The sequence below is a fragment of the Patagioenas fasciata genome, chromosome 4 (assembly GCF_037038585.1).
Source record: "Patagioenas fasciata isolate bPatFas1 chromosome 4, bPatFas1.hap1, whole genome shotgun sequence".
Taxonomy (NCBI): Eukaryota; Metazoa; Chordata; class Aves; order Columbiformes; family Columbidae; genus Patagioenas; species Patagioenas fasciata.
In genome coordinates, this window is record NC_092523.1 from 26,146,218 (window position 1) to 26,169,610 (window position 23,393).

At 34.9% G+C, this 23,393-nt stretch overlaps 1 protein-coding gene across 2 annotated transcripts in view; it reads left to right on the plus strand.

The window, feature by feature from the left end:
* SLC30A9 (solute carrier family 30 member 9) overlaps positions 1-23,393 on the plus strand; it is a 41,599-nt gene that overhangs the window by 3,630 nt on the left and 14,576 nt on the right. For both annotated transcript variants that reach the window (XR_011738765.1, XM_065836589.2), the window contains exons 3-15: positions 2,104-2,166; positions 4,828-4,927; positions 6,243-6,335; positions 6,709-6,791; positions 7,846-7,904; positions 8,689-8,756; positions 13,424-13,526; positions 17,113-17,168; positions 18,518-18,653; positions 19,064-19,103; positions 19,537-19,608; positions 20,072-20,179; positions 21,453-21,618. Coding sequence is in view for 1 of the 2 variants with exons in the window: in XM_065836589.2 (XP_065692661.1) it covers positions 2,104-2,166; positions 4,828-4,927; positions 6,243-6,335; positions 6,709-6,791; positions 7,846-7,904; positions 8,689-8,756; positions 13,424-13,526; positions 17,113-17,168; positions 18,518-18,653; positions 19,064-19,103; positions 19,537-19,608; positions 20,072-20,179; positions 21,453-21,618 (1,147 nt within the window). In the remaining variant the exon portion in view is untranslated. The remainder of the gene's footprint in view (positions 1-2,103; positions 2,167-4,827; positions 4,928-6,242; positions 6,336-6,708; positions 6,792-7,845; positions 7,905-8,688; positions 8,757-13,423; positions 13,527-17,112; positions 17,169-18,517; positions 18,654-19,063; positions 19,104-19,536; positions 19,609-20,071; positions 20,180-21,452; positions 21,619-23,393) is intronic.

The window sequence follows — 23,393 nt, forward strand, 5'->3', positions numbered from 1 at the left end:
AAAATTCATTGTTTTCTTTTGCAGAGCTGGGGTAGAGGTAGGATGGGTCAGCAAGCTGCTCCTGCTTGGTGTCTCTAGTGTGGCTGCAGGAGAGACGCTGCCCTCTGTGGCAGTGTGGCCTTGAGTCAGTCAGCCGAGAGCGGAACTGTTGGGCACCAGGGGACTTACCTTTTGTTGAGAGTGGGGACTGGCTTGTGTGAGTGTATATGAAACTGCAGCCTAGAGATATTGTGTGTAGATGAATAACCACTTTCAAGTTTATCTTGGAATGCTTGTTTTATGTGCACCTCGTATTGGGGATGTCTTTTGGGGCTTAGTGAATAGAACATTCTTATGCATTATGGACATAATACTACTGTTTATTTAAAAAAGTGTATTTTGGTAGGATTCTGAAAAGGTAATACACTACTTGTAAAGATTCTTATAATTTTCCTGTAACTTAAATATTTAGCAAATAATGGATCTCTTTTGCACTTCTATCTCTTTATCAGTAAACGTCGGAAATGCTTTTCCTGTTAATGTGATATTGAAAATATTAATGCATTCATCTTGAAAGTTCTGTCATATTGACCTCTGCTTGTCTGAAAAACAGTAGTTGTGAATTGAAATACACTGTATTTTTTTTTTTCTTCTCACTGATACACTGTGATTTTTGTCCAACTAGGTAGTAAATTTTGAAAGGGTACTTGACATCGTCTCTGTGCATAGATATAAATCTTGGTATTTTTGAGCCTCCTCTGCTCTGCTGAATTCTATAACCCTATCTTTTATTAAATAGTTTTGGTGATATTTCTTTTAATTACATAAATGGTTGCACACAGAGTTTCTGAAAAATAACCTACTACGCAGTTCTTGCTAAGCAGTCCTAGCTGAAATTTTTATCATGAATACTGATAGATTGTCTGCCTGGTGTTTTAAACTAGGTAAGAAAAGATGGAAAAGGAACAGCAAAGGGTTTTTTACTTTTGTTTTCAAGTCAAACAATAGCTGATATGGCTGACTGTTTAGGAATGCAAATTATGTATGGTCCAGCCTTATATGTTGTGTAATAAGACTAGCTTCATAAATTTGTGTTATTCTTCCAAGAAGGTAAACTTGGTTTGTTACTAGCCTTAGTCCTCTGTTGCTGTTAGGGCAATAACTAATTGCCTGATGAAAAGATAGTTAAATAGTCCAAGCTTCAAGAATATCTGACCTTTGAGTAATTTGGGTAGCATGTTAAGCTAGGAGTATGTCATTAATTAACACTAACCTGCTTGAAAAATCTTTTTTTTTTTTTTTTTTTTTTTTAATATCTCGCTTTAATAAGGTCAGTTTTAATTTTGTTACTGACTGTGGATGTGTTGCAAGTGTCCAAAGTTAGGGAGTGTAAGGGCATAAAAGAGGGGTTATGTTCATTTGACATGTTAGAATCGTAAGGTTTTTGTTTTGAAAGCGAAGTTGAGATCTGTGAGATAAGGATGTAATGTTTGTCTGTGTTTTCAATTACTACTTCTGATTCTGAAGTAGAAATCACACTGAAATTACTGGAGTTTATTATTTTCCAAAGATTAGATTAACAGTACTGTTGGCTTTTTGTTGAGTCATATCCTCAGATTTCAAAACGAGCTAAAATACTTCGTTTTCATTCTAGCTCCAGCTTGTGACACAAGCATTGTGGATTTTAGTTTACATATTCTGTGTTTTAATAAACTAGCTTTTTGTAAGTGAAAAAGCTTCAGTTCCTTAAAATTGAATTACAGCTGGAAAGCTCTATGAGACTTGGTTGGTATAAACTATATAGAATTCATTATATTTATTAATATAAAATTTTGCCTAAAGCTTGCTCTAGACTGTAAGTATACTGTTAAAATATTTTTTGAAAATTCAGATTACTTTCTGAAGTACGTTGCAAGTTGGTGCTTTTATTGATCAACACTATATTAATTTTTTTTTTTTTTTTTACCGTTTCTGTCTTTTCTTTTGAGAGCAAAAATGGGTTTTTATTGTCAGGATGGAAAGCAATATTAAGATGTATTATTTTGTTATGTTAACCAATCTCTTTACTAAAAATAAAAAGTAGGTACTGCCATATTTACAGCAAGCTTTATTTTTATTTTGCAGGACAAGATACGAGCAATGCAGGTCAAAAGCAGTCTTTCCTTAAAGAGCCAATTCAAGTAAAAGGTAAAGAAAATACTTCCTGTATTGAAACTTTAGTTCTGGTTCCTCTTCAATTGTGTAACAAGTTATGTGAATAACGTTTTAAAACACACTTGTAAGTCAGCTTTGTTTGGTACCCAGTTGTTTGAAAATGACTTCTGAAAAATCAAATATAGCAGTATTCCTTCAAATTACTCTCTCTTCTGTATCAGTTTTTAATTGTTTCATTTAAGCTCCATTCCTTTTCTCAGGAAAAGACCGATTTGTTTTCTTATCTGTTGTCACAGTCTGTCCTCCTTGCATGTTTTTAGGGATGCCCATTCACCAACTCAGACTTCATGTGGCTAAGCTGGATACTTGATCTTCCCCTGGTCCTTGCTTTAAGTCTTCTTCTGTTTCTTCTTATTGCTGAGTTAATCTCATCAGTGTTGCTTCTAAATATATTTTGACCACATGAACTCCCTAATCTGAGTCGTGTAATGTTCCCATTTGTCCCTGCAGTGGATACATGCTTTGTGTTTAGTTGCATCATTTAGAAACATAAAGGGATAAAATGAAAGCATAACTTTCTTTCGTGTTTTTATGATGACTTGATTTCACTCCATCTTCACACTGCTAGTTTCTATTATGTTATTGTAAGAATTATACTATTAAACACTCCTGTGCTTTTGATCACTCCTAGCCTTCTGTGCATGGAAATAACTTTATCAATAACTCCATTAAAAAAAAATGTCTGGAATGAAAGTGACTATAAACTGTATCAAAATTCTGTCATGCCTTTCCCCAAATTTAAAGAAATATCAAATTGTAAAACTTGTCAGTGACAAGGTGAGATCTATGTCTGTGTATATTTTCTGTACACTTTTGTCTACATCCTTTAAGTCAATTTCTTTGGGTCTGTTGTCAGTGTGTGCGTGCAAAGGGAATGTACAAGATAGGAGAAATTAGACTGTGAAATAACTGTAAAAATAGATATATCTTTCAGTGAGAAGAGAGTTTTGCTGTTTTAGATTATAGAGGTGCAAGCAAGAATGTTTATGATAAGTATTTTGATTGGGTTTAGAAAGCGCAGTTGTCTTCAGATGCTGCTGTGACTTAAAAACTTACTGACTCAAGTGTTACTAAGGCAATAACATTTTTAAAGAATAATTAATCATGTGCTACTTAAAAAATGTTTCATTCATATAATCTTTTATTTGGCTTTGTCCTTCTCTTCCAAATAGCATTTTTTTTCCTCTACATCTATTGCCAGTTTTATACAGTTATTTGAACTAACAGTAGGACTACTGAGATATTCTGCAATGTACAATTGCTTATAGTATTTTCTTATAGTGAAATTTACCTATATTTCTGAAAGATGGATTAGTAAGTGTTAGTAAAAAATAACTTGTGTATTTATCAAAGGTTAATACCTTTTGGATATATGTCTGTTTTAAATAAGAAGAGATGGGAAGCATTCTTCTTATTTTAAAATGTTCACCCTATTCTAACATGGGTAAATGATGGACTGTTTTTAGGAAATATCTAGTTTTTTGTCACGTTTGCTCAGGAGCATTATGGGATGAATGTGATTACTCAAGTACTTAAAAAAATTGTTTAAGTTCAAACTGGATGACAGAAATCCGATTATTATGGTAGATATTGATATCTGTAATGTTAGTGGATTGTTGAGTGTTAAGCAATATATTTTGCCTTTTAAGCTTTTGAAACTCAGAAATAAATTTTACCAGAGTTCTACAGTGTCTATTCTCAACATGTTTAAATGTAGGATCTTTCTGTGTCTTGTGACTTAAGGAGGATTTTTGGACTCGGTATAGAGATCACGTCAATCCTGTGATATGCAGGAAATTCATGTGTGTTCATAAGTCTTCTGACCTGCAGAATGTGACCTTTTTGTTTTCAGTTGTGTTCTTTATTGTTGTATCCTTCAGCAATTGTAACTTTTCTTCCAGTAAGTGTAACGAACGGAAGCTAGTGTATAGTGACTTACATGTGGAAATAAGGCGAAGTTAGGAACATATTGACAAGCAGGAAATAGTGGCGTAAATTTAAAGTTCCATTTTTCCATTTTCTGAATACATGTGATATTCTTTTCCTTGCACGTGAAAATCCGATGTGGTAAGAATGTATATTCTAGATGTACAAAGCATTAGAAATAAAGAATGTGTATTTTTATTATAAATGCCCAATATTAAGTGCACTAATTTGAAAGTAATAGTTGATAAAAACAATGTGTACGGTCTGTCTCAGTTCTGTGGATGGTCTGCAAAGGTCAAAAATCTTGCCTGTAGAAGGTGGAATTGGTTAAGTGTTGGAAACAAAGAAATGGGGATCCGTGTTGCCATTTCAGTTTCTAAAGCAAGGGTTTCCAAATTACTGTATTTAATGCTGTCTTAGTAGCCAAACACCATCTCTGACATCAAAGTTGCAGAAGTAGCTGAAAGTGGCAGTTAAGTGTGTGGAATGTTTCAGAGACCTGAACTACAGTTTAGCAAGTAGCATTTTTGGAGGTAAATCATTCTGCTCTTATTCCTTTCTCTTCACTGTTAAGTTTTCTGTCTCACCGACAAACATTGTTTTTCAGACCTCCATTTAGAGGTGTCATGATATGACACTAGATTGAACTAAGTTTCTGCTGGAGTCTCCATGAGTGACTTAACTTGCTTATTCATTTCTGTTTTTAAGTGAAAGCAGTCCTTAAAAAAAGAGAGTATGGACCAAAATACACACAGAATAACTTCATCACTGGAGTCAGAGCAATAAATGAGTTTTGTCTTAAATCCAGGTATGATGGCTTTGAGTCGAAATTTAAATTGTTACTGTTTGTATGTACTTCAAAAATAATTGTGGTTGGAGGAGGATTTTACACAGCAACTTCTAAATGCTTTTGTGGTATATGTAATCATAAGTGGCTGAAGTTAGTTCTAGTTTACTTAGTGTTACAGTGAATTAGGAACTTGTACTTATTTTGAGTGTTTCCATAGTGGCTTCTTAAAGTAATTTATTTGTACTTATATGACCATGAATCTAGTTGGGGGGAGTCTACCTCTAGAGGAGCTAGTTATTGGGGGGAATGGCAAGTAACTCTTATTTCAGAATTTTGAGGTCATGATGGTTTGATGTTACCATCTCTGAAAGATCTGTGGAAACTTCATGTTGTGTGAGGTCTGTAATTTGGAATAAAATATAATCTGGTTCATTGTAACAACTACTGTTAATTGATTAACATTTGCTGCCTTTTACTATGTGCCGTGCCTGCCAGCTGGTCTTACTGCGTATTGCTATAGTTGAGGTGTCTATCAGATTTCACGCATGTTTTGTGTGTGACCCATATTAAATCTAAAGGCTTTAACACCTTTGTTTCTAACTTTTTATGCTGCCAGTGTTCTTCCTGAGTTTTTACATACAGTGTATGTCACCAGATTTGGTCTTTGGTGAAGATCCAGTAGCAAATTATGCTTAGTCCTCTGCCATATTTTTATCATAACTGGTTTGTTGTGCAGAGAAATAACCAGATAAAGGTTTGCTGGATTGACCAAAAGGCAGTTAAAAAAAAAAAAAAAAAAAAAATCCGTGATGCTTCTCAGTGGAGATACCAAAACTGCTTGCAGGAACAGATAAATTGCCTGTGCTGAGATACGTATTAGGGTATCTCCAACCTTGTGCAGGCTGTGTAGGTTTTGAGGTTAAATTTCTTAACTTTTCATATTACATGACTTCTGATTTCCACTTGGAGATGTTAAGCCATGAACCCTCTTTTTTAGCACTTGTGCACATTATCAATTACATGCAGATCCTTCATTGGTTGTTCTGTTATTCAGTGTTTTATTACTTTGTCTTCCATGTATAGTACTTAATAGTGTGAGGACATGATTTGGACTTTTGAGTGCGTGAAACACAGTACTTTGCAATAGCATCATAGAGATCTCGTGCCTCCTATCGCATATCTGTTCTGTTTGGCTCAAGTAAACAACTTCATGGGTTTTTTTTGTACTGCAAATTAATAATATAAAAGTTGTGGAAGATCCCCCAGACGTAAAAGTAAAATTAGAATAATACGAACTTTTTCTTACACTAAACTGTTTGTCCACTTTCCTTAGTGATTTAGACCAGCTGAGGAAAATTAAACGACGAAGCCCCCATGATGATACTGAGACGTTCACTGTGTACCTGAGAGCGGATGTAGAGGCAAAGTAAGAACATTTTTATGAAGAAAAATATTTGGATCATTTAAAATGGATTACATGAGCGAGAGACAACTTTTAACAGTCAGGTTAACAACGTGAAAGGGCATTAATGTTTTCAATATTCTATCTGAACACATTTTATATCCTCATTGTAATAATTACGTGGTGTATATAAAATTGGAGAGTATATTTCATGTGTCCACTTAGTGCTTGTCCTCAGCTTCATCTTGCCCAGCTTTTTATTCTGTAAAGTAATCTGCAGGGCTGCTTAGGAGAAAGAATGTGATGTTCTGCTTTTAGGAAAGGCATTTGTAATGTGATCAAACTGAAAGAAATTGCGTAAGTAGAACCACTGTTAAAGTGCGTTTACTCTGTGCAGGTCTCTTGAAGTTTGGGGTAGTCCGGAGGCTCTTGCTAGAGAAAGAAAACGACGTAAAGAAGCAGAGATCAAATACAGGGAAAGTGAGTATGGAGTTCTCTAATAACTGCAAATGTGTACAGCATTGTTAGAAATCTGGTAGGTGGGGTGTTATTTCATTGACAATTCAGCTTACCTTTGTGCTTCAGAAAGGGCTGAAACACCCTCAAACCATCTTTTTCTTAAAATTATTGTTGCCATCCTTGCTGGTATTCTCAATAACAGGTGCAGTCAGATCAGTAGTCTGTAATGGATTTTGATCTGTCTAGTCAGTTAAAATCACAGGAGAGGTGATATTGCTTCAAGGTATTTATCCCCATTATGTGCCTATAAATTAGAGGTATTTTCATTTTTTTTGAAACAGTTGTGCCACTGGAACACTGTCCTAGTGAAAAGACTGGAGCTGCAGGTACCTGTTAAAGTACCTGTAAGTGTTTGTGCTGAGAGTAATATCAGTAGCTTCAAAACTTTTAGGGACCAGCAGAAGAATTATTGGACGTAATCCAATAAGTGAGTTTAAAAAAATATTACCCAGTTATAATATCATACTGAAAAATCATATACTTGAAGTGGTAACCCCCTTTCATTACAGACTAGCCTTGTCGTCCACTGTCTGTTTTAATCTATTTAAATTATGTGTACTGTGTATTTTATGTAACTTTGTAGGGGAGAATCTAGCACTGCAGCTTCTAGATACTGTAGTATACCAGTGTTTATTTTGAAGTTACTGAACATCATCAGTGGATGGAAAAATACTAATGATAAGAAACTTCTTTGAAATATCCTTTCCACTCTCCTACATGGTTAAGGGGCAGGAGGGGGGCAGTAGAATGGCCTGGATTTGGTTCAGCGTGTTTTGAGATTTTTTCCTTTGTGTGTCATCCTTCGTCGGTACGAATGGCAGTGATGTATAGGATCATAACAGATTGTATTTGGCATTTTGCATGGGTATATAACAATGTGTGTTTCTGGTTATAATAGAAGGATAGACCATGTAGTTGTTCCTAGAAGTTTGCTGCTGCATAAAAAAAACAGACTTCAAGTTCCTGGAACTACTGGTTAGTAGTTAGTATTCATGGAAACAAATTTGTATTGCAGATCTATTTAGAAACCAAAGGTTGTTGAGAGAATATAAGGAGTTCTTTGGAAATACGAAGGTAAGAGATGTTTTAAAGTTTTTTGCTGTAATAATGCCATGAGATATACATTTTGAAGGAAAAAGTTATGAAACTGTTGCATAAGCTTAACTAACTGAACATTCTTGGAAGATCTCTTTGTGCTGTAGTATACCAGATCTATCTCTGAGTGTAATCCAGTGGTAAATGTTATGATGCCATTTTAAAAGGATTCCTACTGTGGCAGTGTAATCCACCAGTGGCTTTTTTTCTTTTTGTCAATTGCATTCCTATTAACAAAATTGCAGCTGTATTTGTGGTTTTATTTATAGCTGATAAACATTTATAGTAAATATATTGATAAGAGATGAAATAGGTTTCTTAAGGAAAAAAGAGGCAAAAAAAACCACCAAAAACCAAACCCAAACCAAAACAACAAGAAACATCAAACACTTGCTCTGTGCCCTGCTGGCCCTTCCTCCTTGCTTAAGCAGAGCCATTCCCCAGACCCAGGTGCTCTGCCATGGTAGAGTGATTTCTTAATTTTTCTGGTGCACAGCTGCCTCCTGTCGTTATGGTTGCAGTGGTCCCTTCTGGAGGCTTTGGGTGTTTATCCTTTTTATAGCCATCCATTTGTAGAAATGTTAAGAATCAACTGCAGTTTCGGTGAGCATTCCGTAGTAAATTAATAGACTTCAAGGACAGTAGCTTCCCTTTTGCAATACATAGCAATGCAGAGTTTTTAATTAATAATTTGCATGGTAGGTCCTTAGTGAGGTTAAGATTTAGCTATTTTATTGTAATTATCTCTTATTTCTTTTTGTAGCCACGCTCCAGTGCAGCAGCTATGTTTTTCAAGGGACCAGGGAAGGTGGTAATGGTAGCCATTTGCATGTAAGTTTAAAAAAAAAATAAATGTTTTGTTTATGCAAGTATAAAAACAGTTTATTATCCTGGAAATGAGAACAGTCTATGTACTCAACCTAAAGTTACCTCAGTCTCTGTAACTGAAGTTAATAGATTGGTGTATTCGTTGTTGATGTGAGTTTAGGTAAATACATTCATCAATATATAGAGACCGGGGACAGAATATATCTCTGATCAGAGCAGAGCAAATTTTTTGAAATTAGACTAAACAGCTTTTTTTAAAGTAAAAACTAAAATTTTAAAGGACGTGGAGAGGTAGACATTTAAAGTTGTTCGTATTTCTTGCTCCTCTTGAGGGGAGGTTTTCATAAACTTCAAACAATCTTTCATAAAACCAACAGAAAATAATTCACTTTTCTCTTTCTGCTGTTATTCAACTATTTTCTTATATAACTGAAAAAGGGATATTTTAGGAGCTTTTTGCCTTTCACATATCTTACCAGTTTGAAGGAAATGAAACAAAACTAAACTAATGATCGTGATTTAAAGCAAATAAACACAGAGACTGTCTGGCATGAAATAAATAGAAATAGGTGAAGTTTCTCTCAGGAAATGATGACTAAAATTTACTTATCATGAAATCCGTGAATTTTTAAAATAAATTTGATTTTATAAACGGTATTTATTTGCTAAGACACTATATAAGGCAGCAGCATAGAAATATAGGTGTGGGGTTTTTTTTGGCACGGGAAACATTTTGGACAGGAAATAACTCTTTGAGTTTTTCTACAAAACTATATGCTTTTTACTTGGGAGAAAAACGTAGTTTGACTGAAAACCTTCTTTATTTACTGAGTATTCTACTAGTAACTGTTTAGGCCTTTCTAAGTTAAAACATATAAGAATTGCTAGTATGGATGTTTCTAATGGGGGAAAAAAAGAAAAAAAATAAAAGGGAGGGGTGTTGTATTGGCACTTTCACCTCCTTCGCTTTCTTAAAATGATCTAGAGAAAACAGCCTTGTCTTTTCTGTTTTGTAAATAGGCCATTGCAATAAACATTGCACTCTCTTCATAAATACTTTTTGGATGATTAGGCACTTTTGTAGATGAATGCCTGGCAGCCTGACTGGCAGAAGTTTATAGGACCTGTTACATTCTCAGTGGAGCTTTTTTAGAAGTTAAAGGATCTCTTGTGGCCCTCAAATACCTGATGACTTTTCAGAGATTTAAGTCATGGCCACCATCAGTGCTGCTTTGTTCGTGGGCCTGAGCTTCTTGACATCAGCATGATTTTTAATGGCTTCTTGTTTGGGGTCAAGAAAGGCCAGTCTGCCTTAACTTTTCCAGTTGGAATGATTGGTTGGCTTTTCACAAACTTCATGTTTCCCCAGTAAGGTTGAAATGTGGCTCAATAAAAGCAGAGTCTGTATGGATCCCTGTGTGAGGGTATAAACCAGCTGCACTGGCTCACTCTTATGTTGTTGATGGAATTCTCTGTGCGAGGAAAAACTTTGAAGCTCTGTTACAAGAAATACAGGAAGGCAATGTTTTTTATCAAAAAAGGATTGATCTGTTATTAGCAAAACTTTCTTCAGGGTCTGGCATTGTTGAAATGATTTTGTTGTTAAGCTAATGCTTTACTTTTAAACAATCCAAAGTTTTCATGGTATATAATATTAAAAAAAAATAATATTGGTGAAGTATTTTAGTAATATTACTGCTACCCTGAAAATAGATGTGATGAAATGTGTTTAGTTCTCAAATCTAGGGCACAAATAATTTTTTTTGTATGGATTTATAATGGATCTGAATATTTTCAGTTTGATAGAGAGAGAGAGATAATTATTTATTTATTTTTGACTTCTTTTTTTACTGTCTTTTCAAAAGCCTAAATATTTTATGTAGGTAGACAGGGATGGTTGTGTTAAATCAGACCATATCCTTCTAGACCATTCTTTTATGCTATAAAATTGAGTATAGAAAGTGAGCAATCACATGATGGTACAATTCTATCTATCTGTCTGTCTTTCTCAATTGCCTGTAATTCCTGTTCCTCATATACATCTTGATGTTTTGAGGTGGTGATCTGTGAAACAGATTTGGAATGATAAATAAGTAAATGGAAATATTAATGCCCTTTAATGTTTTCAACTTTGCAGTTCAGTCAGGATAGATTTATTTGAATGTTTTAATTGTAATTTAAATTGTTAAGTTAGGAACTTCAATTTGAATATTTGCTTTTGATCTACTTTTGCATTTGTAGTTGTTTTTTTGTTTTTCCAAAGAGGCTTACGTTGTTCACGTATCAGTACATTTGAAAATTACCAATTAAATTTAGACTTTACACTAAAATTGACAAGACTTCTGGCAGGAAGAAGATGTATAACATTTTTACCCCCCTTGTTCTCTTGGCCTCCTCTGTGGACTTTTCAATACAGTTATAAACAGTTATGTTAAATAAAACTGCTTATTTTCTAGGTGCAGAAGAGAGGCTTATTAGAAAATGCTGTACAGTAGTAGGTTTAATAAGCAAGAGAATTGTACCTAATTAATCATGTTTGCTTTTTTGTGGTGTGTTTGTTTTTGTTATGTCTTGGCATGATGTCCAAAACATTACAAAAAATCTTTTTCAGACTTTCCCTAGCTTTGGTGTAAGTTCTCTTAAGATTTCCTGCTCTTTCAGGTTCATGCGAATAGGAATGATGTAGTTAAATCAGTCAGTTTGCTTCAGTACGGCAGACACAATACTTCATGAATTGGTGGTCACTGATGTAAAAGATAAATTTGTTTCAAAATGATTCCGAGTATTTTAGCTGCCTTCTCAGAATTTGGTGGGTTTGGATTATTTTTCCTCTGCTGTTTAAAGTCTTTGTAGTATTTCTTTAACAGAATTCAGGCTTTTGTAGGGCTTATTATTTTCAAATGCAGTGGTGAATTTGTTTTTTAAAGCAATACATATTTTACTTGCAGTAAAAACCTGACTCTTTTTAAACTCAAACCTGACTTTTGTCTGTTGTCTTATACTGATGTGAACATCTAGTCAGGCAGGAACCACCAAATAGCCTTGGTGGCTCTGCAGACTCACAAGGGTTTTTGCAATTATTTCCCATGTGTCACTCTTTATCTTTCTGTCTCCATGTCTCCAACTTACTGGGCATTATTAACAGACTGATTTTGCTGGGCTGAACATTTGAAAATCTTAGTGTGGTTTCTTTTTAGATCGCTAGGATGCCAAATCTTGCCACAAATTCAGAATTTGTAGGGGTGAAATAAAATATCAGCTGAGAGCCTGTTGTGTAACCTGAACAGGCATGGGCCATAATTGTACCTTCAGATAAGCTGTCAGCTCCCTTAATACAACATTGAGAAGAACAGTACAAAAGTCAAGAGACTGTGATAGTGAATCCCACTGTAATTTATTTCGTTTTCTTTCTATGCTAAAAATGCACTAGAGTGTGAGTTGGAAGAACTTGTAATTAACACAGGGAGTTTAAATTATGGTTTAGTGCTACAACAGCTTTCCCTTCTTCTTGGATTATCCACCGATTTATGCTTGCTTTTTTTTTTTTTTTTTTATTTTACTTCCCACCTGTAAACTATGGTGATGTCTCACCATCTCATTCAGGTGAAAAATAGTAAAGCACATTCAGGTCCTTGGATGGAAGTTAGTCTAGAAAACAAACAGTTTTCTTCTTGCTTGAAGAATTCGAGGTACTCTCACAGAAATTCTTTAAGGATGACCTTGGAAATGAATGTTATTTAATCAACTCTATAATTTGGTGTGTGGCGAGGGGCTGGACTTGTGCTTCCTCTGACTTAAATATAATTTCTTGGCATATGGTTGTTCGAAAATGCATCTACAAGATGTTAATACTTACTTATAACACGTGATTTCATTTGAATACTTTAAAAAATTGCCAATAAGCTAAACTCAAATATATTTAAAAAGTTGGAGGATAATGTTATAATCTTCTAGCCTGATTTTCTTTGCAATATGATTGTAACAATTAAGCTATTGATAATGAATGTTTGAAGTGAGAACGTAGACCTGGATTTTGGTGCTAATAGTTACCCTCCACTGTACAACATAACACAATACTTAATCCAGTGAGCTCATAACCTAAAAAAGGCTTGAGAAGTCATGCTGGACAGCTTAATGGAAAAGTTCCACAGATAATTTTTACAGTGTAGTCTACGGACAGCCGTGTCTGCCTCTCTATTGTCTTATGTTTGTATCCTACGGGGAATTGCCCAAGCTGGCACTGAAATGGGGAACCTTGTACTCCAGTATGAACAGGGGATGTGTAGGAGGCAAAAGATTGACAGGAGAGAGAAGGAAATCATTAAGGCTTGTGTTCTCCCACTGGTAGGCAATTATTTGCTCTGAGTAGTGAATGTGATGGTAGTTTTCAGGAAATGTAGCTTATTCAGGACTGCTTAGAAGTTAATGATTTTTGAAAAATAAATGGTATATCTTTACATACCAATTTTAGCTGGAAGGGCTTTTTAACAGTAACCGTGCAGAAAATGTCTGTGCCGTATCTGCTTGTACAGGTCTCTAATGAACTGATACTTGGTTTCATCACTTGCTGGCAGGTAATGCGTGATTGTACAGCACTTGTGGTTTTGCTCAAAATATTACAGACCAAACATTCTGTTGTTCTTTAGCTTATTTCTTCTCTTTGTTTTCAGAAATGGGTTGAATTTTTTCTTTAAGCTGCTTGCTTGGGTTTACACGGGTTCTGCAAGTATGTTTTCAGAAGCCATACATTCTTTGGCAGACACATGTAACCAGGTGAGTATGTCTTCTGTGCTGCTTAAGGTTAGCACTTGTGATAATTTTTCAGGAATAAAGACAGATACTGAAAGTAGTTGTATTACACTTGAAAGTAATAATTGAGTCTACTAGTGTTCTTTAGTTTGTCTGCACTGTATAAATAATAAACATCAGAGAAATGAAAACAATGTTCTCTTTAGTAGGACTAGAGCTCATGACAAAATACTTAATTTTTATTTACAAAGTTTGATCATAGATAACATTTGCGTTGTAGAGAAACCTAGAAATTCCAAGTTCATTGGCCACAACTCTTATTAAAAATGATGTTCAGATTCTGCTGTGGTGTGTATTTATGATGCTTTTCCCCTTCAGTACCTGTGATCACTTTTATACTATTTTGTACAGTTCACATGCTCCCTAGAATTGATAGTGATATATTCTTGGAGGAAAAAAGCTAGTACTTAATCTAATGGCCATTTAAACAATGTTGAGGCAAAACAGTCTCAAAGGTGTTTTTTTAAATAAACAGTTTCATTTAGGAGAGGGTGGTTTTGTGTTTTAGTTTATTATTGAATAATTTCTGGTTTAAGTAATTCAGATTATGAAGCCTGCCCAGAGTGTGACAAGCTCTGCATGCGTGTAGTGGGAGGAAGAGGTATTGTTTTCTTTGTATGCATAGTATACATGTGTATTTTTTAGTTTCCCAGAGGCAAAAGTAAATCTCACAGAGTAATGTTATTGTTATATACAGTTTTTATCAAACTGTAGGCAGATGAAGGCATATTTTGTCAGAAATTCACAGTGCTTGAGAAATACTGCTAAGCCCAGAGCTTTTTCTGTTTTTTCCAGTCCGAATGCAAAGCTGTTGTTACTCTGTTGCAAAGGGTGGATTCAGCTAGTGTTTTCTACAGGTTTATCTAACTGCTCTTCTTTTTTTTTTTTTTTTTTTTAAATATATATTTATGCTGGTAATTTGACGGAGGGTTTGTAAGCTACCAGTAAAATAACTGACCTAGGCTAGCAGCCTTAAATGCAGAAGGAATTTAGAAAGTCACCTGTAATTAGAAATAAAATATATTTCAAAGGTGTTTGCACTAGTGTTTCTGCTAATATAATACTGTTGGTAATACATCTACATTAATTGGGGCAAGTGGTTTGAAATACTTCTGTTTTGTTTTCTAAACTATTGTTTTTTCCTATAATTGTTCCATACTTCAGCTGCAATTTATTTTCCCTATAACTATCAAGATACAAGAGCACCAAAAAAGGTTAAATGGGTCATAATGTTAGGCAAATACATACAATTTAGGAAATAAGTCCCAGGACAGACTGAATTTTTTTGTCACAATGCATAGGCATAATGTGACCAGCCCTACCTTTAGGAAGTGATGTCAGGAAAAAATCTCAGTAATTTAGATTACATACTCACTCCTCTCTGCCTTGTTCCCCAGCCCTCCCAGAAAAGAATGATGTATGGTCATCTTAAAGTATTATTGAGTTCCTGGCCAGATAAAAGAGTGTTTAAAAATTTGTATTAATTCTGACAAGTCAGAATATAGATTCTTAAGTTTTTGTAGAAATGAGTTGAAAAAGAGGGGTTGTAATAATCAGAACTATACTCAGCTACTTCATAGATTATAATTGGGACTTGCAGTTAGGATGATGTACAAAGTATGCCTCCTGAAATAATTTTCCTGTTGGGTATTGTAGCAGAATGACAGACTTTGTTGCTTAGTCATCTCTTGCTAGAACAATGATGAGAATTTGAGTATCTCAGTTTCTTTTCTATTCATAGGCTGCCTTAGCAGCCACTCACAACACAAGTACCTGGCACTTTTACTTTGATAGGTGGCATGGCAGACTCAGAACTGGGCACATAATATTAGTGTGCAAGGACAAAATTAGTGTTGTTTTTCCTGTGATTTTGTTTAGTGTGCTTGAGGTATACATTACGAGGCCTTGAAATCTTCCCTTCTCCTAGTGTAGAAATAATTGTTCTTGTTGCAGCTTTTGATGTAGCAAGGCTTTGGAAACAAAAATACTTAAAGATAAGTGTGACTTGAAACCCTCCTGCAGCTCAGGCAAGAGGAGTCCTTGGATAGTCTGTGACTCATAAAAGCCCTCCAAATTTGACAAATACATGGACCTTAGACCAGACTTGCATCTTAAAAATAATTCAAACATAATTTTGGCTACCTTTTTACTTCAGTTGTTCCTGGCATGGGTCTCTGACCAGAAAGACCAAGTTGAGAATCACATTTTTGTATCCTGTCCTCCTGTAAGTGGTTTTACACAGCCTCTGAGCTGCTCCAGCTGCAAAGTGAAGGCAGGTGTGCTAGTAACTCAACTGATAATATTTACATTTATGGGCAGGCATTTCATTTGGCCGTGTGTGTCAGTTTATAGGTGAACTAAGTTTGATAGTGATATTATCTACCACTTACACGTGCTGTTCTGGTTTAAATGTGGAAGTTAACTGGTCTGCTGGAAATGTGGGGTTTTTTTTGCTCAAATATTTTTGAGTATGTGGTTTTGGGGAAAACACAGGAGAAATGTTGCTGCCTCAAGACAGCTTGCTGCTGCAAAGACTGAAGTGTCTAAAGTTTAATACTTGTTACTATGTTTCAATAATTTATAGTCCTAAACCAAAACATGTGCTTTGCAAAATTGAGGTCTAGATTTATAACTTACTTTATCAATCGTTTAATACTGGCCTAATTAATTGTATCTCAAATAGGCCATTTAAATAGCAAGAGGTTTTTACTTCTTCCATTAAAATATTTTTTTTCTTTAGTTTGGAGAGTAGAGAGTTGTTGTGGTTTAACCACAGGCAGCAACTAGGACCACGCAGCCACTTGCTCATTCCCTCCAGGTGGGATAGAGGGGAAAATCAGAAAAAGTGAGAAAACTTATGGCTTGAGATAAAGACAGTTTAATAAGTAAAGCAGAAACTGCACGTGCAAGCAAAGCAAAACAAAACAGGAGATTCCTTCACTGCTTCCCATGGACAGGTAGGTGTTCAGCCTGGGCTCCATTATTCCTAATGGTTACTTGAGAAGACAAACACTGTAACTCCAAATGTCCCTCCCCATCTTCTTCTTCCCTCAAAATACATCCTGAGCATGACGTCGCATGATATGGAATATCCCTTTGGCCAGTTTGGGTCAGTTGTTCTGGCTGTGACCTCTCCCAGCTTCTTATGCAGCTGGCGCAGCATGAGAAGTTGAAAAGTCCTTGACTGCTCAGCAACAGCTAAAACATCACACTACTGTCAACATTCTTCACATTCTGGATCCAAAACACAGTGCTATACTGGCTACTAGGAAGAAAATTAACTCTATCCCAGCTGCAACCAGGACAACACACTATATAATTCCCTATCTATTATATATATAGGTATAATTAACAGTTTTTTGGGGGCATTAGAGTTAAATGAGAGACTTTGAGGATTATATTCTAGCTCTAATAAGGCATCGTTAGCAAAGCATATGTGCACATCAGCAAATTGCATCTGCCTTTATCTTTCAAGTTCAGTTGATACAGAATGTTTCTAAATTTGTTTATTTATTTTTTGACAAAGTTTTTTTCCTTTTGTCTTAAATAGGCTTTGCTAGCTTTGGGCATCAGTCAGTCTGCAAGGACGCCTGACCCTAGTCATCCGTAAGGTTTTTGAGTAAATAGTGATTTTGGTAACTATATATAATCAGTAAGAGTAGTTCTTGTTTGTGCATCACCTTGTTCTTTTTAATCTACCGTTTTGTATAATTTCTGAAATGCATTGTTTCTGATTTTATAATAGATAAAATAAGAAAAGGGATTTATTCCAAAATACAGGAGTTTTAGCTTCAGTGACTTGATACATGTTATATTTAATGATTTGCCTTTTTGCAGTATGCTTTTGGATGTGTTTTAATTTCATTGACTTTATTTCTTTAAATCATTCTGGGCTCTTCTGCGTCTTCCAATAGATAGATTTACTTGACTTTTAAACACTTACGTCAATGACAAGATTTTTTTTTAAAGAAAAAAATACTGTCCTCTTCTTTTTTCAACAAAGTGGTTGTCTGCAAGGCAGCTACTTCTATCATAATTAGGTGTGTTTGACGTAAACTCCTCTTTGTTTTTATCTGAGTAAGAGGGGTATTACTGATAAGTTCTTAAAATTTCATGAAAGTTAGAAGCTACTCTCCATGATATTTTCTTGGTGTTGACCTGCTTTACACTTCACATGTTTCGGCAAGTTATTCATAGTGTAAGCACTAGTTCAAAATGTGTCTAATTTACAGAATAAGTTAAGTTTTTCTTCATTAGGAGTGTCAGGTAATTTGAAAAATGTTTTAATCTTAAATTTATCTATATATTTGTATCTCCTTCCCCTTTTCACTTTTTTTTTCGTTCTTCCTCTATATAGTCTTTTGTACTATTGATTTTTAAATGTTGCTAAAGAAGTGTACTGTTCGTAGTAGCAGTTAATAACAAGAAAAGGAATAAATGTACACTTTTAGTATTGCTTCTACCTTCCTCACTGCTCTTAAAAACTGCAAGTGTTGAATGTCTGCAGTTAGCTGAACTACTTAAAGGTGTCACAGGTTTTATTCCCTTAAAATTAACATTATAAAATATGTAGACTGGCTGCCTATCAGGCTAGAAATTTCTTTTAGAAGTAGCATTTCAGTAAAAAGTGACGTGAATTTCTTTTTTGACAGTGGTAAAAATCCTCAGTCTCTACAAAAGAGCTAATGCAGCTATGTAAATAGCCTGTTTAGAAAAGAATTAGAAAAATATCTGTGTTTAATGCCCTTGTGTGTACTAGATACCCTTTTCCAAGTAGTTTTGGTCGGCGTTTTTTTCCTCCTCCTTGGATTAGGCTGAATTTAGCAGCTTTGTCTTAAATAGATGCCTGGTCATAGGATGATAATTTAAGACATATAAAAACTAATGGAAAAAACATATGTTTGCAGATATATAGAACCTTATTTTTCTAAATGACTTTCTTTGTTTTCATCTAGGTATGGTTTCACAAACATGCGCTATATTGCCTCCCTGATCAGTGGGGTGGGCATTTTCATGATGGGTGCAGGACTTTCTTGGTATCATGGGATCATGGGTTTACTCCACCCTCATCCTATAGAATCTCTCCTCTGGGTAAGCTAATCATGTTTGATATTGTATCTAACACTAGCGACTTTATAGGAAGTAATGGCACAGTCTGAAATCCATTTCCTGAGTCAGTTTGAATCCCAACACAGTTAACTCAAACTTTCCTTAGTGAGGATGTGTTTTAAGAAAAAGTAATCTTAATACTATAGCTGATCTTATAGTAAATGAAGGTGTTCTTCAAACCCTGCATCTTCATACCTACCAAGAGTCTTCCTTTCTTATTTTGCACTATATTGCATAATTCAAACATTGTTGGTTGCCTTCTGTTTAGGGACAGCTACACAGCACAGTGGGTAATGGGGTTCTGGAATGCTGCATTTGGATAGTCTGTGGTGAAGAGATCTGTACAAACATGCATCTTACATAATAATTGAGACTCTCTTTTTTTCCCACAGGCATACTGCATATTAGCAGGGTCATTGGTTTCTGAAGGAGGTACGCAGTTTCAACAAATACTTCTATTTAAGTATTTGTAATCTTTACGAGTACAGTGTAATTACAGTAATAATTGCTCCTTGCTTACAGTAAAGTTTTGAGCTCTATTGCAAATTCTTGTAAACAAACAAACAAAAAAGGGAACTTTTTCTTTTCTGTCTATATAGGAAGAAGTTGAAAAGTACATAACTTGGAAAGTACACATAGAATGCCTTTTTGATGTTAAAATATTGGTGAATATAACTATTCCAGTTTGCATGGGAGACATGCATGTAGAAAAGAAAATAACTTTATGCTTTGTCATTATTGGAAGTATCAATAATCAGCGCTTTCTTGATGATCTGTTGCTATGACATAAAGAAAAGTTCCCTTTTTACAAAATGGAAACAATTCTTTCTGCCTCTAATCATTTTCTATTTTGGTGTTGTTTCAGCTACCCTTCTTGTTGCTATAAATGAAATTCGCAGGAGTGCTCGAGCCAAGGGTCTGTCATTTTATCAATATGGTATGTGTCATTATAGCAATAAGGTATGTGGTTATTTAAAACAGAATCTATTAACCTGTATGTGTGTAATGATAGAAACTATTTTGTTTATTCTCACTTTCTCCTTGCTTTATTGATATGTTTTCTAGTAACAAATACATTTTACAAGTTAGGTGAAAGCCTGTTGATTTAAGTAACGCTGCTTAGATACTTTTACCAAACTATTTGCATTTTTCAGGATATATGCCCTTTAACATTTTTCAGGCACTTTGGAGATGCTTCCATAATGGGTACAGGGCTTGTTTTGTGTATTTATGAATGCTTTCAGAAGTCTGTGAATATGCAAAAATTCAGTTGACACATATATACTTGCAGAAATTTTTCTCTTAAGTTGCTGGTGTTAGTATAGTTGAAAAGCTGTGCATAATGTAGTAAAGCTAAGCTTTCCAAAGCAATGTATTTTTTTTTTCTTTTGTATGCGTAGTTGTGCAGAGTCGTGATCCTAGTACAAACGTGGTGTTACTGGAGGATGCTGCAGCAGTTCTGAGTGTGGCTGTAGCTGCTACCTGTATGGGCCTGACTTCTTTAACAGGTAAAATTCTGCCTCAAACTGAGGTGAGCAGGATATGCATTTCCTCCGCTGCATGATATGAACACAGAGCATTTAGTTTATATTGATTGACTTAAATACACCTCTACTGTTTTTCTGATATTTGTACTCTGTAAGCTTCTGGAGGTTTATACTGTTCTCTGATCTGATTTCTAGTAGTTTGAGTTGAAAATATTTAAAATAAAAAGTGGTGTTTTTTCATATATGTGATTGGTAGGGTTAAGCTTGAAAGAGGGTGTGCAGATGGGTCTGACTTCCTTTTGAGCTGTTTTGTCATACAAACTTAACGTATTTTTTGCTAAAGGTATATTTATTGTAGTCATTTACGTGTTATAAATCACTTTGTGCCACGGTGGAATTACATACTAGAGTTTCCTTATTCAGTGGTGTGAGGCTCCGTGTGCACGTGGGGAGGATTTAGGGAAGCAGTTCTTTCCTTCCTTTTGATGCGTAGTGATATTAGTTTTGTCATCAGATTACAACAGCTGCTCCTGAACAGTGTGGGAAACTTCAGTCACATAGGTAGGGTGGTCTGTGTGGCAACGGATTAAAAATCTGTCTTTGCTGAAGAGTTAAGTTTTCTGAAGAGGGAAGATGACTTATTGCTTTTTAAGCATTGGCTTTGGCTTTTCAATTGTTTAAGAAATAAATATGGCAATTTTGGTTTTGTGGCTTCTAATGAGTTGATTCTAAATTTCATTTTTTATATAGAAGACAGTTCTTTATTCCATCTCTAATTTCCTTCATAAAGTTAAAAATATGTTATTGTTTCTACAAATCTGGGTATGAATGAATATGCATTTAAAGTATTGTATTCCAGAAATGGTTAATATGGGTTTTTGAGTTACTGATAAAAGAATACTTTTGTGCTACTACCTGTGTTTAGATGTATATAATTTTATATTAATAAAGGTAAATCTGTACACCAAAACCCAAATAGCTGACAAGAGTATACTCATTTATTAGTGCTGCTGGAGACAGGAGTGGCTGAGGGAGAGGAGGGGACTTCAGGCTTTATCTTAAGATAATTTGTTTTCTTCCAGCTTTGGCTTGTTCCTTAGTATGAGAGTTGCCAGTGTATTAAACCTGAACCACCACCAACCCAAAAACCAAAACCCAAACCAAACCTCCAAAGGCCCACCAAAAAGCAAAACAAAACAAAAAAACCTGCAAAAATTATATACAGTGTGAAATCTGAATTATCTGCTGTGTCGTAGAAATGCTCTGTGAAACTAATTTGGCATGTCTTGTTTAGGAAATCCATATTATGACAGCGTGGGTTCTCTAGGTGTTGGAACTTTGTTAGGAACTGTGTCAGCATTTCTAATCTACACTAACACTGAAGCGCTGCTGGGACGATCCATTCAGCCTGAACAACTGCAGCGACTCACTGAATTACTGGAAAGTGATCCTGTAGTGAGGTAAGAATCTTTACAGCTAAGAACAGGAAAAAGCAGGAAAATAACATCTGGAAAAAATAGTTCAAGCACTTTAAATGAGAGAAATCTGGTGAGATTGATTATTTTTAGGGTAGATTCTTCTGTATTGAGATTTTAGGATCTTAATTTTTACTAGCATCTATTTCTATGCTAAAAATGGCAATAAGTGAATACTCCTACCTCTTAGACGTTCCAAAGCTGAAATAAAATTGCAAATATGTTCTAACAGTTACATAAATTGCAGGAGTTGACAATCACTTAACAAGAAAGCCATCACAAACTTAAAACTGTTTTCAGATGCGTGAAATGCAGGCACTTAAATAATCTTGTAATGTTGCTTTTATAGTTTATTAGCACTTAAATATTTAAATTCTCTTACTGTTAATATTCGGTGTCTGGAATTCTCTAGCAGTTGGCAGTGAAGTGGTGCAGTAGTGTTACGATGTAATAGATTCTGCAGGTTAGATGCTTACAGAATGAACTCAATGCTAATTTATCTTTTTTTTGGAAATCTGCAATTTGCAGTGAAATAAACTTATAGACCATTGTAACTCTGGAATGTTGTTTAAATGGTTTTTAAGGAGCTATTAGTTTAACCCTATTAACCTTGATCTAGAAGCAAAACCACTTTTATTTTCTTAATCTTTTATTCAGGAATATATTTTGGTCTAAATCAGCTGGAACATTTTAAAGCTTTTTTAATTTGTAGCCATTACTGGACTCTGGAGGGAAAAAAAAAAAGACCATTAGCTTCTTCCACATATTCTGGTGTTAACTGAGTGCTGGATCATCTCAGTTGGAAGCAACAGGTCTGAACAACATGCCTTTCATTCCAGAAGCTAAAAAGATTCCTGTTTCGGAATAGGATTGTGTTAGAATTTTCACGTCAATAACTGAACTCTGCTAAAATACTTGTGGTGAGCCTGGATTAGTCTGAGTGTTGCAGCATATGTCAACAGTGCTGTGTTAGAGTAGGTGAGTTTACGTGGTTATTTGTACATGACTTCTGTAGTTCTTTTTGCAAAGTGCGCAGGTGGCTTTTGCTTGTTCAGGCTTGATCATAACGTTTTTCCTATCCCAGGCACCATTTTGTATTACAGTCTTTTCTGTAGATGGCTGTAACTTCAACAGTGCATAGTTCATCTCCTCACTGTAAACAGTTTTTTAAACAAAAATTAACTTAATTAAAAAAAAACCAAACACAAAGGATAAAAAAAAGCAAAGACTTAATAAGAAACTCTGTTTCTCTCAAGGTTAGAAGCTTAAATACATTTAGGTGCTTCTTGTAACGGTAACTTCTGTGTGCGCTGTGTCGAGTCATCTCCTTAGATCCATTACATCAACTGCTTTGATTTCTTTTAGTGCCGACTTTGTTTTTCACCAAGTTCTTCTTGTAACAACACTAATATCCTGAGCTTGATTAACTTACATCATCTTATAAGACATTTGGTCTTCATCTCAGAATATGGATTATTTTTTTTTTTTTTTATATTTTTCCTCTCCTTTGGGAAAAGCTATTCTAATTCTTTTTTTACTCCTACCTATGGTTAGTTAGGTTTTTTGTTGTTTGTTTTCAGGTTTTTTCTGTGAAATAAGGAAGGCTTTTAGCATCAAGTATTTCTTAAAAAGACTAGATGTACATTTTGATCAATGTAGTTTTGGACCTATAAGAATTTCAGCATTTTCTTGAACGTTCAAATTCTCATTTTCTGAAACGCGGTTGTGTAGTATGATGTCCTACTCTTACCTTTTTCCAT